The sequence below is a fragment of the Hippocampus bargibanti genome, linkage group LG09 (assembly GCF_051943395.1).
Source record: "Hippocampus bargibanti isolate YZ-2025 linkage group LG09, ASM5194339v1, whole genome shotgun sequence".
NCBI classification, from domain to species: Eukaryota; Metazoa; Chordata; class Actinopteri; order Syngnathiformes; family Syngnathidae; genus Hippocampus; species Hippocampus bargibanti.
In genome coordinates, this window is record NC_142742.1 from 3,369,292 (window position 1) to 3,387,214 (window position 17,923).

The following is a 17,923-nucleotide window of genomic DNA, read 5'->3' on the forward strand; positions in this document are numbered from 1 at the left end:
ATCTAATCATAGCGCATTAGCAGGCGACAGCGCTAACCGCCGACCCCGTCTGTCTTTTCCCCTCCAGAGAATTTCCTGAAATTGACGCAGAGCGCCAAACTGTCATACGCCGTCCTGATCGCCAAGAGCTGCGTCTACGCCGCCTTTGTGGCCTTCCTGTTTTGGCGGATCAAGGTTGGTAGTTCTCAAAGCTTATCTTGACCTAAGGAGAGAAAAAAAAAAAACATCCAAGGGTGTTTGGTTCACGTGACACGAATCGTCTTTGATGCTAACCGAATATTCAAAAGGTTCATTTAAGACGACAAAACATGAAATGCTAACCTGAGACGCGACTCAAATGTTTGTCACTGAATTAGCATTACATATATGCTCCATTTGTTTTTATAGGGACCGTCTGCAAATAACCACTAAAGAAAAAATATTTTTCTTGTATTTTTCCTGACTTAAAAAAAACATTGTGGAATAAAAGTATTATTCATTAAATTTAACAATGTGCTTAGCTTGTCTTTTGAAATCAAATCACCTGATTATTTAGTATTTAGTCCAGTGAATAACATTTTTCGATTCATATGCAGTGATACCTCGGTTTACGAACCCCTTGGCTTACGAACGTTTCGGTTTACGAACGTGACATTTATTTTTTATTTTTTTCGTACACGAAGCTGCCTCAATGAGTGATGTGTCGTTCGCCAACGAGCCACTTCTTCTAACAACAAAATGACAGCCAACTGTTTTTGTCCTCTATTCCCCGCCCCCAGTCTTCGGTTAAAGCCACGTGATTGGTCAAGAACGCAGCAGTGAGCGAGGTGGTTTAAACATTAAAGAGACATGCAGACGACAGTGAGAGTTTCAACTTTGATAGTTCAAATGCAGAGTGTAGACTGCAAGGTTAAAATATCCCATCAATCAGGCTCCACAAACAACCCGCACAAGCCATCTGTACACTTGATGCAAAAAGCTATCAACCCAGCTAAACAGAACACAATTGATGAGGAACTAGATAAAATTATCACAGAGAAAGCACCTACAAGGGATCATTCCGCAAGATGGCGAAAGAAGAAGACTGCGTTCCTCCTCAAGTTTTTAATGCTGAGGAAACCGGCCACTCCATTCCATCAAGCCATCAACAACCATCACAAAAGTAAATAAAACCACTTTATTATACAGTACAGTTTATTTCTTTAATTACAATACCATATCACATTTATTATACATGAAATAAGGTATATGTTGTGTAGTTTTAAGGCTTAGAAAATTAGAAAGTTGAAAATTATGTTTTTATGGGGACCTGGGAACGGATTATTCTCATTTTAATTGCTTCCTATAGGAAATTATTTTTTGGATACACACTTCGCCTTACACACTCTGTCTGGGAACCAATTAAGTTCGTAAGCCAAGGTATCACTGTATATTTAGATATTTGACATTGAAATGACATTTAAAATGTTTTCGAGTCAAGTCAGGGAGAGGATGTGGTCACCGCGCTCGCGAACGCAGACACAACTTTCCGACGTCACCGCGAGCTCCAACGTGCACCTGCACGCTTGCAAAATGCACACGCGGATGTGCAACGCGACGTAATCGTGGGCAGGAAATGAGAAGGTACAATGGAGCAAACTATGATTTGTATGGGAAATATCAAATCGCGGGAAAGAATTTCATGTTTAATGGGCTTTTTTTTTCTTTCTAACATGGCGACAAGCAGCACCACATGCTGTGACGTTCTTGGGAACTTATTTGTTTTATTGTGAAACTTCAAAAAAATATCATAATCATATCATACTTCATAAAACAATATTATGCCCCCCCGCAACCCTCAAACGACAGTCACTGAAGCTAACCTGTCAGCGCTCTGCGCTTGGCGGGCGCAACTGCCACAGCAGAAGGCGGCGTAGTACGGGTTGGTGCACATATGGGCGTAGACCACCAGTTCGCAGTTAGCGAGCTCGGGCTGGTCCAAGCACGGCGTCTCCAATGACGACGATGATGATGTCATCAATATGCCTAAAAAGCAAAAAGAAAAAATGCATTGTAGCATTGTTTGTTGTTCCTAACATGTTTTCAAATGAGCCGAAAAAAAGACGATGTATAGGGAGGTGTTTTTACTCCCAAAAAAAGACCATATACAGGGAGGTGTTTTTGGCAGAAAAAAACAACCATCTGTTATAAGGCATTTTTAGCCCCCCCAAAAAACGAGCATGTCTAGTAAGGCATTTTTAGTCTAAAAACAAAACGACCATTATAGTAAGGTGTTTTTACTAAAAAAAAAAAAAAAAAAAAACAACAGCCATGTATAGTAAGGCATTTTTACCCCCCCACCCCAAAAAAAACCTACCATTATAGTAAGCCGTTTTTTGACAATAAAAATGACCAAGTATAGTAAGGCGTTTTTACCCCGAAAAAAAAAACCCACCAGGTATAGTAAGGCATTTTTAGCCCCAAAAAAACCCGACCATTTATAGTAAGGGGTTTTTACCCCGAAAAAAATGACAATTTATAGTAAGGCGTTTTTGCCCTCAAAGAACGACCATGTATAGTAAGGCTTTTTTAGCCCCCCCCCCCAAAAAAACTACCATTACAGTAAGGCGTTTTGGCCAAAAAAACAACCATTTATAGTAAGGCATTTTTACCCCGAAAAAAACGACAATTTATAGTAAGGTGTTTTTAGCCACCAAAAATCGACCATATATAGTAGGGTATTTTTAGGGCAAAAAACGAGCATTTGTAGTAAGGCGTTTTTAGCCCCCCCAAAAAAAAGACCATGTATAGTAAGCCATTTTTAGCCTAAAAAAAAGACTATGTAAGGCGTTTTTACTCTGAAAAAAAAAACAAAACGACCATGTAAAGTAAGGCGTTTTTGGCAGAAAAAACGACTACGTATAGCAAGCCGTTTTTTTTTTTGCTTAAAAAAATAATTTAAAAAAACACCCGACAATGTATCGTAAGCCGTTTTTTTGGCAGAAAAAAACGTAAGGCATTTTTAGCTGAAAAAAAAAGACCGTTTATAATAAAGGTATTTTAGCCGAAAATAACGACCATGGCATTTTTGGCCCGAAAAATTCGCAAGAGGTGGGGCACATTTTTCTCTTTTCATTGTTTATCATTGATGGGAAGGGACAACATTACGTTATTTCACCCATCAGATATATTTTCACGCTAATTGACAGCTCAATCGGATCACGAAATTTCACTCCGTCAACTATCAGGATCGACCACAAAACATGAATATCGGTTGAGCTCTGATTATCATATTTAATTCTATTATAAACTCCAAACAGGAAGCTCGTAGGATCGGATTTGGAAGTTTGGGATTCGGCCTTACATACCCGTCTGGCCATCTTTAGCGATGCGCACATCAGCCGAGGCGCTCACAGAGTAAACGCCAGCATAGGCGTTGCACGTATAGGTGCCCTCATCGAATGCCCGCACATTATTCAGGATCAGGCTCCCGTCGGGTGACACTTGGACTTTACGCCCATCTGGACGCACCGGGACGCCATTCCTACACCCCCCAAACCCCCCCGAGGAAAAAACAGCATGATCGATCATGGAACAAATTCAATTTGTCAGTCAAGGTATATATGACACAGCGTACCTGGACCATCCGATGCTTACATTGTCCCCCGATGCCACGCACGGCAGCAACGCCGTGCTGCCTTCAGGGACCTGGACGTTGTCAGGAGCTTTGGTGATCTGCACGGCAGCTAATGGCGCCACAGTAAAGGATGACAAAGAAAGAACCATACATTTTGGTAGCTCAGATTTTCCCTCCGCACCCTCCCTCCGAGTAAAATGAGTGGAAATGCCACTGAGGATAAAGAATATATGCATGTATGTTTTGTCGTATTGTCTGTTGACCACAAAGATCTGAAAGATTTTGTGACGTGTGAAACTAGTGTGGAAACCTTGGACTCTGAGCTGTACGCGTCTCTGCTCCAGCTGGTTTTGCGTGGAGGCGGAGCAAGTGTACACGCTGGCGTCGTCCATCCGGAGCGAGTCGATGAGCAGGGCGCCATCTGACCGCTGGACAAACCTTAGGGACATACGTTTGGTTTTTAGATAAAATTCGACGGGCAATATGTCTTGATTTTTAGAGCGACTGGACTGAATATGTCAATACTCAGATTCAGTGCCAGGGTTTTTGTCATTTTCATTCAAATTGCACAGGATATCGCGTTTTAGGACTACATAAATATTCAATAAAGTGTTAGAAACATTAGACTCTGTTCTTTCATCAGGAAAAATAGTTAATTAATAAGTTATATGGGTCTGGACTTATATGAGCTTGAAATTGGGGTGGCTGTACAAAATACAACACAATAAATATACAGTGATACCTTGGCTTATGAACTTAATTGGTTCCCAGAAAGTGTGTGTAAGGTGAAAAGTGTGTTCCAAACATCAATTTCCCATAGGAAACCATTAAAATGAGAATAATCCATTCCCAGGTCCCCATAAAACATAATTTACTACTAAATAAGCGTTAAAACTAAACAAAATATACCTTATTTATGTATAATAAATGTGCTATGGTATTGTAATTAAAGAAATAAACTGTACTTTATCATAAAATCGTTTTATTTACCTTTGTGATGGTTGTTGATAGCTTGATGGAAGCTTTTTGCATAAAGTGTCTCAAGGAGCTCTGGGTTGTACATCTTGGAAGTTGTGATATTGTAACAGCAACAGATGCAGGCAGACACACTAGAAACTTCATTAATAGCTGGTTCCCTTGCTTGTCTACTCGTCAAATTGTAGAAGGCCTGATTGATGGGATATTTTAACCTTGCAGTCTACACCGAAAAATAGTTTGTATGCCAAGATTATATTCTCGCGAATTTAACATTCGTAAGGCGAAAAGTTGGTTAGCTAAAGCGTTCGTAAGCGGAGGTATCACTGTATAGCACTTTAACAACAGCTGAAGTTGGAACAAAGCGCTAACAAGGACAAAAGGCAACTACTACCCCCTCGTGGAAGGGAATAAACATTGGCAGAGGTCTGACTTGCGTTTTATCGGAAACCCCCGCAGGAAAAAAAACAAAACCTGAATACAATCGGGAATGGCAGCGAATCAGTTACAATTTAATTTTTAATATCAAAATGTAATCTTTATCTAGTAAATATGGACCGACCTGGAGTCGCTGATCATACGTCCGTCCCGGGTCCACTGTATGCTAACGAACGGCAATGCGGCTGCGGGTAAAACGGTACAAGACAATTGGACCGCTTCTCCCACCCGCTTCTCCAGCAAAGATGGCGCCGAACCCTCCAGGGTGAACCTGACAGAAAGTACGACACACAAGTCCGTATGCTTCAAAATAAAATATTTGGGGTTTTTACGCTCACCCTGGCGAGAGTTTGTCCTTCGGCGAGGTGGTGGGCTGCGACTGGGATGGTCCCTCTGGACATAAATTAAAACACTAGGGACACATTGACGGGATGTCAAGGCGAAGACCAATACTAAGACTTTACTACCTGAGACGGTCAGGTAAACGTAGCGGTGGTCTCTCTCCTGCCCTCTGGTGGCCACGCACAAGAACCAACCGGCGTCTGACTTGGTGACGGGTCCGAGGAGCAAAGAACCATTGGGCTGTTGCTGTTGTCTAAGGAAAGGACACAGGGCAGAACCTCATTGGCATGTGGGTTTGGAAACAGAGGACACAGAGACCCTTAAAACTGGGTCAGAAGTACCCCAAATTGGGTAAAATAGCTAGGACAAAAATCCAGATAACCAAGGGGTGAGTTAGCAAAACAACCTGGCGTTTATAGTGATTAAAATTTGGACCTGCGTGATGTCAGCGCGGCGCCATCCTTCCTCGATGGAGGTGGGGTGACTCTGCACGGTAGGACCACCGTCTGGCCCACCAGGGCCTCCACGGAGGACGGATCCGATTGGTCGATCCTCACCTGGACTTGTAAAGTCAAACTAGGGCAACCAAGGAGAAGTCACTTTACGCTTTGACGTGGGTCAAAGTGGGCGTAAAGAGCGCCACGCAAGCAGGTGACGGAGACGCATGCAGGCACGAGACCACGACACAATGCCGTACAACAGGATTACAGTGCAACCTTGATTTAGGATTTCAATTTTGCTCAGTGACTGCACTTGGAGTTCAAATTGTTCATGTCCCAAGTCAACATTTCCCATTGAAATGAATGCAAATGGGATCAATCGGTTCCAGCTATCCTAAAAACACCGGATCATTACCAGGCAAGTCAAGGTACCACTGTACTGTTTCCAGTGAGCATTTTAGTGACCACACTCGGACAAGGATGGGTGAGCATCACGGCACAATTTTTATTAGTGGATGGTAACAACATGGTATGAGATGACACGCAAACATAAACAAGTGCAGGTCATGTCAGGTGGATTATGGGAACACAAGCGGGGTAGTAAGGACGGGGGTGGCGTCGACACGTTGACTCAATCTGTTTCCATTTGAGGTGGGGGTCGTTACAAGGCGAAGGAGGTGGACTGAAGGTGGTCGTTTGGTTGGGTTACTTTAGGGTGTGTATCCCACCCCCCAATTTGAAAGTTTCTTACCTGGCTGCAGGGATGTAGTGCTTTTTCACTGTGACAAAGTAAGGCTTGCTGGACTTGTAGACTCGGGCCTTGTGTACATTTTGGGCGACACGGGAGGCTATTTTGAAGCGGTAGCCATTGGAACGGCCATTTCCGTTTCCGTTCTCGCCGTTTCCATAATTGTCCTCACCATTTCCGTTGTAATGGCCGTTTCCGTTTGAGTGTCCATTTCCATTGTCACCATTTCCGTTGGAGTGGCCGTTTCCATTTCCGTTGTATGCCTCACCTTTTCCGTTACCGTTGCCATTGGAGCGGCCGTTGCCGTTTCCGTTGGAACGTTGACCATATACATCTGAGCGTCCGTTTCCATTGTCATGCTCGCCATTCCCATTTCCGTTGTATTCCTCACCTTTTACGTTAGCGTTGCCGTTTCCGTTGGAACGCTGACCATATACGTCTGAGCGTCCGTTTCCATTGCCATTGGTGTGCACACCATTTTCATTTCCGTTGGATTGGCCGTTTCCGTTACTGTTGCCATTTTCTTTGTGCTCACTATTTCCATTGGACTGACCGTTCCCATTACCGTTTGAGTAACCATTACCGTTTCCATTTTCTTTATAGTGCTCACCGTTTCCATTTCCGTTCGATTGACCATTCCCGTGACCATTTCCATTGCCATGTCCATTACCGTTTGTGTGGCCGTTTGCATATCCATTTCCATTCAAGTCACCGTTACCGTTGGTGCGGCCATTACCGTTACTATTTCCGTTTGAGTAACCGTTACCATTTCCGTTGGTACGTCCATTACCATTTCCGTTGGGGCGGCCATTACCATTAACGTTCCCATTTCCGTTGGCGTGACCGTTACCATTTCCGTTGGTACGGCCGTTACCATTTCCGTTGGTGCGGCCATTACCATTTCCATTTGAATAAGCATGGCCGTTACCATTGCCATTTCCTTTGGTGCGGCTGGTGCCATTTCTGTTTCCATTTGAGTAACCGTGAACATTTCCGTTGCCATTTGTGCGGCCGTTACCATTTCCATTTGTGTAACCGTTACCGTTTCCATTTGTGCGCCCGTTGCCGTTACCGTTTCCATTTGAGTAACCATTGCCACTAGGGTTTCCTCTGACACGGCCATTACTGTTTCCATTTCTTCGGACGTTACCGTTTCCATTTGAGGGGCCGTTACTGTTTCCGTTGCTGCGGCCGTTACCGTTTCCATTTCCATTTGAATGGCCGTTACCGTTGGCACGGCCATTACCGTTTCCATTTCCGTTTGAATAACCGTTTCCGTTTCCATTTCCATTGGTGTGGCCATTACCGTTACTGTTTCCATTTCCATTGGTGTGGCCGTTACCGTTTCCATTGCCGTTTGAGTAACCTTTAGCATTTCCATTTCCATTAGTATGGCCGTTACCGTTTCCATTTCCATTTGAATAACCGTTACCATTTCCATTGGTGTGGCCGTTACCGTTTCCATTTCCATGGCCGTTTGAGTAACCTTTAGCATTTCCATTTCCATTTGCCGCGCCATTGGGCTCGTGACAAACCCTGTGGCACTCCTCTTCTGTGGCAAAATGGTTGCTGTTGCCGTGGCAGCCTCCATACCAGAACTCTGTACACTTGTTGGTTAAAACATTGAAGAAGTAGCGAACAGTCCAGCTAGCGCAGGATCCGGCGGCCTTAGGCAGAGAGCAGACGGAGCGCTCGTCTGGACAAAAACAAAGATTTTTCGCTCCAATCACTTGAACATTGGCGGTCGGGTTTTGGTTGTTGACACTCACAAGGAGCAGGCGGGTCGCGGCAGCCCTCTCCATTGGGTCCAGCTGCCAGGGTAGTGCGGTCATAGCAGCAGCCGTAGGTGGCGGTGCGGCATTGGACGGCGTTCTCACCGGGGATGTAGGAAATGATCTGAGTGCACACAGATTCTCAATCTCAATAATGTATCCAGTTCGCGTTATTGTGGGTCGGAGTCGTGATTCTCTCACCGCTCTTCCGTAGTCGGGACAAGCCTGCATGTTGCATTTCTGCTGGTCTGTAGGTGCCTGACTGTACTGAGCGCAGTAGGCGTCCTCGACTACGCGGGGTCCTGACTCGTCATTGTACAGACAGTCCACGCCGCGGTACTGGAAACCACCTCCGCACGGGGCGTCGCAGTCGTTCCACTCGCCGGTTCTCCAGCTGAGGGACAAAGGGGGTACATTCAAACTACTTCGAACCTACCAGATCTCCCCGGAATGACTTTTTAAAACGAAACCGTCTCCTGAGGTTGAATTCTAAAATTCAACAAGGCTGGGGTTTCACTCACGAGTAGGTGACAGGGCAGGCCTGAACATTACAGGTCCTGTTGCTCTCGGGCCGAGGGTAGTACACACACAGGTAGTCGGGTACAACCTCGTTGTCGATGGCGCAGTAGACGGCTCTGGACTGGTAGCCTGGTGGCAGGGAAAGTGGCGGGTATTTTCAAACATCATCACAAAGGAAATGACGAGAGGCAAAGTCTGCTTCCTGATTCTGGATTTCCTACCTGAACCACAGGCTTTGGTACAGGCGGACCAGGAGCCGAAGCTCCAGAAGTATCCCTCTGTGGGGTGCCCCATTGGAAGGTAGTACTCGTACTCCACACCCTGGTTGGGCTCCTGGCTGATCAACTGCCAAAAACACGGTCAGGAAGTTCAGTTTCTCAAAGGTTTTTTTGCTGACACTGGACGATTAGAGACCAGGAAGTGCTCTCACCTCCACGACAAGGGGCTCGGTGGTGGGTCCGCGGCCGATGATGGACTCTGGAATGTTGTCACCCTCTACGCCACGTTGGTAGAACAGCTTGGTGCCGGCAATATGGGTGGCTCGGGTGGACCCCAGGTGCCAGTCGCCGTTCAGGTAGTAATCTCCTTGCAGGTTCCTGACGGCTAATCATAAACACACACTTGGCAATGAAAATCCTGCTTCGTGGGGACGTTATTCGTCGTTTTACCAAGGTAATTTCGCGAGGGGTGTTTCTCTCTGATGCTGATGGAGGTGGCTCCAACGGGGACGGTGAACATCTGATTGTAACCTGCAGACGGGGAAATAAAACGGGTTCACACTTGGCAGATGTGGGGGGCGGGGAAAAAAATATGTCACGTGTACCATGGGCTAGACGCTGCATGTTGTAAGTGTTCTTGACCAGAGAGCAGGACTTCCCGTGGCCCCCACACTGCAGGCAGGGGTCCTCCTGCACGTTTGAGTCCAGCACGTTGTCGCAGCCCATGCGCTGGAAGACAAATTCCGTATTTTTCGGGGTATAAGGTGCACCCAAAAGCCTTGATTTTCATCAAAACATGACAATGTACTATCACCTCGTGATAAAAAGAGACGTCGCTCCCAAGAAATCACCTTTTATTTCATGTACTGTATTTTTCGTTGTATAAAGTGCACCCAAAACCCGTCATTGTCTTCAAAAAAATGACGATGCACTATCCCCTCGTGATACAAGAGTATATTGGAATGGATTGGATTTGCCTTTATTCGTCTCGCAGTGGAGAAATTTACATTTCACAGCAGCAAAGTGATGAAAGGAATGAAAGTAGAAAAACAAAATACATGAGCTGCTGGAAAGGCAGCCACTCATATATTACTCACATTATAGCTGTCTAACCAGCTAGCTAGCTAGCTATCTATTAGTCATCTATTAGTTAGCTGGATAACTTGATGTATTTTAGTTATTCCCAGTTGAACGGGTTCACCGTTGCTGGCTACCTAGCTAGCTATCTATTTGCTATCTATTAGATGTCTAACTCGCTAGCTATCTATTAGTTATCTAGCTATCTATTAGTCATCTATTAGCTAGTTAGATAACTTGATGTATTTTAGTTATTCCCAGTTAAACGGGGTCACCGTTGCTGGCTACCTAGCTAGCTATCTATTTGCTATCCATTTGCTATCTATTAGATGTCTAACTCGCTAGCTATCTATTAGTTATCTAGCTATCTATTAGTCATCTATTAGTTAGCTAGATAACTTGATGTATTTTAGTTATTCCCAGTTGAACGGGGTCACCGTTGCTGGCTACCTCGCTAGCTATCTATTTGCTATCCATTTGCTATCTATTAGATGTCTAACTCGCTAGCTATTTATTAGTTATATATTAGCTATCTAGCTAACTTGATCTTATTCCCGGTTGAGTGAACGCTGGCGCGTGTGGCTGCCACTGCTCACTCACAGACAAATCGATCCGGTGACTGCAAAGTGACCGTGAGAGTTTTGAAAGGCGCTGATAAATGAAATGTATTATTATTATTATAACAGACATCGCTTCCATGGCGCTTCACAAGAAATCATCTTTTATTTCATGTACTGTATTTTTCGTTGTATAAGGTGCACCCATAAGCCTTGATACGCCGGTGCACCTTATACACCGGAAAATACGTTTTTTTTTTTTGTTAATACGCAAATGGTGTTGATTTGTCTCTCTCTCTTTCTTTTCTTTAGAACGTTTCAATGGAATATCAAGTCAAGCGCTCCACACAATGGGTCGATCCATCAATGAACCGTCGCTAGCGCTGTCCTACCCGACAGACTCCCGCCACGCAGATGTCAGGGCGTCCTGGATGGCAAGGTGTCCCATCCTTCACCGTGGCACTGTGGCGGTAAACAAAGTTTTCTCCCTTTGGTACGCAGTTCAGCTCACAAGGGTTCTCGGCTGTCATGGGCAAAAATTGATATTATTAGTTGTGTGTGAATCATCAATAATAATAATAATACATTTAATTTCTAAGCACCTTTCAAAACTCTCCAGGTCACTTTACAGTCACAGGATCAGTTTTACAGAAATTTGCTTACTATCAATATCAAATTTTGATTTTAAAATCAATTAAAAGCATATCAACGGCAACATATTAAGTTTGTTCACGCATTTTTTTAAAACATTTTAGAAATATCCTATTTTTCTCACATTTCAATACTTTTCACGATAACAATTCTACCTTATTTCTTGACAGTTATGGTCCGATTCGACTTTCACATTAAACAAAGTCCCACTTTTTTAATATTCTTAACTCATTCACTGCTAGACGATGTGCAAAAATGCGTCTGCTCTCGTGCCAGGGTTTTTGGCATTTTCACTCAAATTGCAGGACCCACAGAATATTGAGTTTCAGGACTACATAAAGATTCAATGCAGTTTTCATTAGAAAAAAAAAAGTTAATTCCTAAGTTATATGGGTCTGGAGTTATCTGAGTGAAATGGGGGCGACTGTACAAAATACAATACATATTTATTTATATAGCACTTTAACAACAGCTGAAGCTGTAACAAAGCGCTAACATGGACAAAAGGCAAATAAATGCTGCCCCCTCATGGAAAGGAAAAAACATTGCCGGAGGTCTGACCATCGCTTTATCGGCACTCCCCACAAGAAAAAACAAAACCTGAATAAATTTGGGAATGGCAGGTGAATGAGTTAATTTTCTCATGACAAAATGAACAAATAAATGCAGATTTTTCTACATCTTTTCATCAGATTTAAAACACCCCAACCTCAAATTGCTTCCCTTTACTATTTTGCGACATTGCATGTTAGCTAGCGTTTGAGCAATTGTCAGGGAAAAAAAAAAACCAACAAAATAAAACTACATGTCAAATCCTTCCCGTTTCAGTAGTTCTCATATGAGTACAATTGAGTATTTGCAATTATTTTTGTTAGCTACCAATTGCGTGTAAAACTACCTCCGTAATAAGGCACCCAGACGTAGCGCGACCCCTTGAAGTCAGTTCCGTCAAACTGGGAGCATTGTTCCTCGCGGTAATCCTTGCTTCCAGCAGGACATTCCTGAGTGCGAAAGCGAATCTCATTACGTATTGATTATAGGATACACGCAATAAATTGATGAAGTGACCAGTGGTTTTAGTGTGAAATCTTTATTACCTCGTTGTTACAGGCCAAATAAGACTTGTCAGGTCCAACGCAGTTGTAGCCTCCGTCGTTTCTGTTTCAAAGCGGGCAAATAGACGGTTAGCGTGCTAATTAGCCCGCTAGCTGATACTAGCTGCTTCACACATGCGTAGTTCCAGTCCTGTTAATTAATTTTTTTCAGTCTATGGATGTGTGGATTGACACAAAAATGAATGAATGGTACCACTATATTCAACTCATTCACTGCAAAAAAATGTGTCCACTCCAGTGCCAGGGTTTTTGTCATTGTCATTCAAATTCCAGGAGCCACAGAATATTGAGTTTCAGGACTACATCAACATTCAATTCAGCATAAGAAACCTTAGACACTCTTCTTTCGTCAAAAAAAAACAAGTTAATTCATAAATAATATGGGTCTGGAGTTATCTGCGCTTGAAATGGGGGCGGCTGTCCAAAATACAATGCAATACATACATATTGGTTTATCTAGTGCTTTAACAACAGCAGAAGCTGCAACAAAGCGCTAACATGGACAAAAAAGGGAAGCGCTGCAACCTTGGCCAAGGCCATCGCTTTATCGGAACCCAAACAAGAAAAAACAACATTTTTTTTGTCATTGTCACTCAAATTCCAGGACCCAGAGAAAATTGGGGGTTAGGCCTACATAAACATTCAATGCAGCGTAAGAAACCTGAGACTCTCTTCTTTCATCAGAAAAAAAAGAGTTAATTCATAAGTAATATGGGTCTGGAGTTATATGAGTTTGAAATGGGGGCGGCTGTCCAAAATACAATGCGATTCAAACGTATTGGTTTATACAGTGCTTTAACAACAGCTGAAGCTGGAACATAGCGCTAACATGGGCGAAAGGAAAATGCTGCTTCCTTGTGGAAGGGGAGAAAAAAAAATAGTCTTTTCCAGATTGTCCTCTTGCGCCCAATTAGCGACCTAAAATCCAAAATGACAAACTTCCCATACCTGTGAGTAATGCAGCGTCTGCTTCTGATCATGACGCCGCCGCCGCAGGTCCGGCTGCATGCTCCGTAGGCACCCCAACCCTCCCAGTAGTCCTCAGTGGACACCTTGGTGCACAGAAACACACACAAAGTTTTAAAGGACAACCGACGTCACTTTTTTGTTTCTTAACTGACATCAGAAAAACGTTTGATAGCATCTAAAATACCCAAAACACGCACTATGACATTTTTAGTCAAATTCAAAACACCAATAAAAATGACTTAAAGTGTCCAAAATCTGCAAAAAAATTGAGCTGCGAATTGGGCATTTTCAGAAAGTCCCGCCCCCAGTTTGTGACGTCACGCCAAGACGTCTTGCATTGCTAGTGAATCAAAACAATGGCTTCAGATTAGATCCAGTTATGAATATGATTCAAATAGTTCTGAAGAGGAAAGCATACATGTTTGCAATCGATTAAAGAATTTATTCCATGCCATTTTGAGGCAACATTGGGGAGAAATGATCACCAGAAAAGAGGCACAAAATGGCGACCTCCTGTGGCCACCTCCGTTTCCACAGGCTGATAAATTCCTTATATGGAGCTTGGACGCCCTCTTCTGGCCGCTTTTGGATGCAACACAAGGTTTCCAGACCAAACAACACAGCAAAATACATTGACGTGATGGAAGGACTGCTACAATGTGTCTTTTTTTTTCGGTCAGGGGGCGTTCCTTTAGTGACGTCACGTACGGACTCGTCACCAACTCAAAAACAAGACTTCCTGAATATTAAGCGCGAGTCTTAAAAATATAAAATATAGCTATATGAAAAATATAAATATAGCTATATGCGGTGGAATCTTTTTTAAAATACGCTGAGTAGAAGTCATTTGAAGCCATTTTACAAATTATGGACACAACTTGTCCGGAGACGTCGGTTGTCCTTTGAGACACTATTTTCATATTTCATGTGTGAGATATGATGTGTTACCAAAAGGGCTGGAGCCAGGATCAGCTGGAGAAGTAACAGACACAGCATCATCGTCGTAAATTTGTGATCCCTGGAGGAGGTAAATGTATGGACAGGATATTTATGTCAATCCAAGAGACAGATTTGGAACATGAAAGCGCAATATAAATCAAAATGTATTTTATTGTATTATTTTCTAAATACAGTAAAGTCTCGTTATATCGATATCGGTTATAACGATAGTACCGCTTATTACGATATTATTTTCATTTCCCTTGCACATTTCTAGTCTTTTTATGTATAATTAGTACCGTTTAGTACGATACCCGGTTGTTACGATAATCCGGTTATTACGGTGCTCCTTTTCATCCCCCGCCGGCCATTTTTGTTGTTTACATCGATATATCCGTCGCGCCATTGGTCAACTTGGTCACGTGTCTTGTTACGTGAGCAGCTCTCCCAAGCAGACGCCATTTTCAGACGGCAGCTCGTGTGTATCAGACGGCTGCTCGTGTGTCGTCAACAATGGACTGTTTTGGATGCCATCAGAGCAATTTCCAAAGCGTGGAGCACGGTGTCCGAAAACACCATCAAGAACTGCTTCCGTCACTGCAAATTTGAAAATCCAGGGTGCAGTGAGGAAACATCTGCAGCTAACGAAGAGGATGACGACAACATTCCTCTTGCAGTGTTGGCTGAAAAGCTAAAAGTCGCCGACATTGCATCGTATGTCGCAGTCGACAAAGACATTGCGACATTCCCAAGCTCATCAGATGCGGATATCGCAGCGGAGGTCAAAGCCAAGTATGCCACAGTAGATTCCCGTGATGATGATGATGATGCTGATGACGATGAAGAAGTAGCGACTGAATGCACACCTTTTGCAACTTCGACAAAAGTGTTGCAAGGGGTTGCGGACACGCGATCTTTCTTTGAATCCGTAGAAAATGCATCCGGTTTTTTAGAAACGTTAAACAAGATGGAAGTGTTCATATTAAAATATAAAAATGGGAAGCAGAAGAAGATTGATGACTTTTTTAAATAGCTTACATACATACTAATTGCAGTGTTATGTACATGTACTGTTACATGAATGCAAGCGTTTTTTGCAACAATGTTTGTTGTGTTGTCTGCTGAAGCGTCATGATTTTGAAAATGACTGTACATTCCATACTGTGCATTAAAGGGCAACCAACATCACTTTTTGTGTTTCTTGAGTCAGTCAAAAAGCTGTTGTAACGTCACAGCTGCGCGCCGGCATTCTATTCAGCCACTCTCGAACGTCACGTAAGTTATGTAAACGTTGCAGTTTTGGTTTTTCATCCATGTACAGTATTTAATTGTGTTGCATCCAGATATCTTTATTGTTTACAACAATCACTGTTTTTCATATGATTGTACATGCTGGCGTTCGTGGCTTCGTGTGAATAGAACTTGACGATTTAGCATTGGTTGGTTGCATTTTTGAAAGGAAATAGTCATTAAAAGTGTAAAGACGTTTTTATTTTATGCACAACTTTATTTTTCACTTCACTACTGTACAAAAAACATGTTAGATACGCAATCCATGAACCCAATGATGAAATTACATGCCATAACAAAGATGCCGCATTTACGCCCCCCCCCCCCCAGGATCGGATATATCGATAGTCCCGGTTATATCGATATTTTTTCGGATTCCCTTGCGTATCGATATAACGAGACTTTACTGTATAAGTTTTTATTATTTATTTTTTATGATTCCCTTCAAATGTGCTTCACATGAAAAAAAATGACAACAAAATTGTACCTATGCAAAAGTTTTAAAATAAACAATTCCTAAAGATAGCTGAATATTTAACAAATGTATTCTTCTTTTCCTTTCGGCGTTTCCCTTCAAGGGGTCGCCACATCAAATCAGTGTCCTCCATCTATGCTGAAAAAAACGTTCAACCGAATCTCATGTTCTTGACATTTTTTAAAGTATGTTTTTATTTGTATTTTAATTGTTACAATATTTTTTATATTTAATGACAATTTTTATTTCTCCCTTTGAAGTGCTACTTTACTTTCAACTTAAATGAATTTTCTTGATTAAACACCTTTTCAAAAGTTCTCGTTTATTTCCCTTTTGTATTATTTGTGTGTTTGTCAAGCATTAATTTTTTTGAACTTTTCATTTAATTAAAATTTCCCTTTTTCGATTTGCATTAAGTAATTTTGTTCTTGAGATATCTTGTTAATGACTTTTTCGGCCTCAAATGTCAAACGTCCTTCTCTGTCCATAGCTTATTTTCTCGTATTTATCTAAAAAAAATTACTCTACTTTTACAGTACTTTACATTAGATTACAAACGTACGTTTTACTTTCGTCACAAATAACTTCCTGTATCGCGCTTACGATTATCAATTGACATTTTTTCCCACGTCTTTTACTTTGTACATTGACATGTTCTACTTCCGTTCGCATTCGTCGCGACTTTAAACGAGTCGTAAAATCGTCTCATTTCCTCCCCCCACCCTCCTCGGCAGCTTTGATTTTACCACCACCACCCCCCCCCACACACACACACACAAATAAAGTTCAGTACTCACCGGGCTCGATGCAGTCGAACTCGGTCTGATTCGGTTGGTCGCAGCTGGACGACAGATGAGTCCAAAAACAGCAGCGGTGCCCTCATATATGCGAGGGGGAAGGGGGGGGGTGAAGAGGTAATGCGGAGGGAGGGAGGAAGGAAGGCAAGGGGGTGTGTGGGGACGGGGGAGGGAGGTAAGGAGGGGGAGGGGGGTTGGTTTCGCTGAAGGAGTGCATGGGTAGGGAGGGGAGTTCACGCATGCGCATAGGGAGTGGATTTAATTTCCCCCCACCATTTTGTTTTTGTTGGTCAACGCAAACCAATGTGTTTTACGACAACAACAACAACAAAAACAACAGTTAAAATGGCGTTCTATTTTAGTCCAGATGCAGGTTTGTTGTACCTTTTTGGATTTGACTTGAGCTCAGAAATTGAATCAGGACTTCTAATTTCACTTCAATATTTTTTTACCCCCCCCACCAAACATTTCAAGAAGCTAACATTTGACCATGGGGGTGTACACTTTTGTTTTTTATATCCACTACATGTAACTACCCGGGTGAAAAAAAAATCTAATTAACTCATTCACTGCCATTCCAGAATGTATTCAGGAATTGAAAAGCGCCATTTCTGATTTTTTGGCGGGGTGCTGATAAAGCACTGGTTAGACCTCTGGCAATGTTTTTCCCTTCCATTAGGGGGCAGCATTTGCCCGTTGTCCATGTTAGCACTTTGTTCCAGCTTTAGCTGTTGTTAAAGCGCTATATAAATGTATTTTGTACAGCCACCCCCATTTCAAGCCCAGATAACTCCAGACCCATAAAACTAAGGAATTAACTTTTTTTTATTATGAAAGAAGAGAATCTAAGGCAGGGGCGTCAAAGTCATTTTTCGCCGCGGGACACATTGTAGTTATGGTTTTTCATCTCGAGAGCCGTTATAAATTTGGGGAAGCCATTAGCTAACTAGTTGGCTATCTATTGTCTATATTGCTGGCTAGCTAGCTAGCTAGCTAATTGAGTCAG

General features: G+C 42.7%; 2 protein-coding genes across 5 annotated transcripts in view; one reads left to right on the forward strand and one right to left on the reverse strand.

Annotated features, from left to right (window-relative positions):
- LOC148893343 (T-cell receptor beta-1 chain C region) overlaps positions 1-17,923 on the forward strand; it is a 47,763-nt gene that overhangs the window by 14,608 nt on the left and 15,232 nt on the right. For 2 of the 4 annotated variants that reach the window (XM_089004109.1, XM_089004108.1), the window contains exons 4-5: positions 68-174; positions 10,994-11,147. In XM_089004109.1, the coding sequence (XP_088860235.1) occupies positions 68-174; positions 10,994-11,062 (176 nt within the window). In that variant the 3' untranslated portion in view covers positions 11,063-11,147. Of the gene's footprint in view, positions 1-67; positions 175-10,993; positions 11,152-13,877; positions 14,541-17,923 lie in introns of those variants that run through there. The other 2 variants (XR_016115948.1, XR_016115949.1) reach the window with 2 other exon arrangements.
- paplna (papilin a, proteoglycan-like sulfated glycoprotein) lies at positions 64-17,120 on the reverse strand. The gene is made up of 23 exons (XM_089004100.1): positions 16,918-17,120; positions 14,365-14,434; positions 13,396-13,499; positions 12,430-12,490; positions 12,231-12,333; positions 11,074-11,204; positions 9,653-9,776; positions 9,498-9,578; positions 9,260-9,432; positions 9,051-9,174; positions 8,832-8,958; positions 8,512-8,704; positions 8,308-8,434; positions 6,542-8,234; positions 5,786-5,926; positions 5,476-5,603; positions 5,347-5,401; positions 5,133-5,279; positions 3,906-4,033; positions 3,596-3,704; positions 3,327-3,502; positions 1,842-2,004; positions 64-202 (listed from the first exon to the last, which is right to left on the reverse strand). Exons 1-23 carry the CDS (start codon positions 17,001-17,003, stop codon positions 193-195), a joined length of 4,254 nt encoding a protein of 1,417 aa, XP_088860226.1. The 5' UTR covers positions 17,004-17,120; the 3' UTR covers positions 64-192.

What these genes read in the sequence shown, in the direction of transcription:
- paplna (XM_089004100.1), bottom strand. Translation starts at nt 17,003, where the DNA reads ATGAGGGCACCGCTGCTGTTTTTGGACTCATCTGTCGTCCAGCTGCGA. An exon ending in GTTCGACTGCATCGAGCCCG is followed by an intron (nt 14,435 to 16,917) that starts GTGAGTACTGAA and finishes TACCTCCTCCAG; the next exon opens with GGATCACAAATTTACGACGA. An exon ending in CGTACAGCTCAGAGTCCAAG is followed by an intron (nt 3,705 to 3,905) that starts GTTTCCACACTA and finishes TGGCGCCATTAG; the next exon opens with CTGCCGTGCAGATCACCAAA.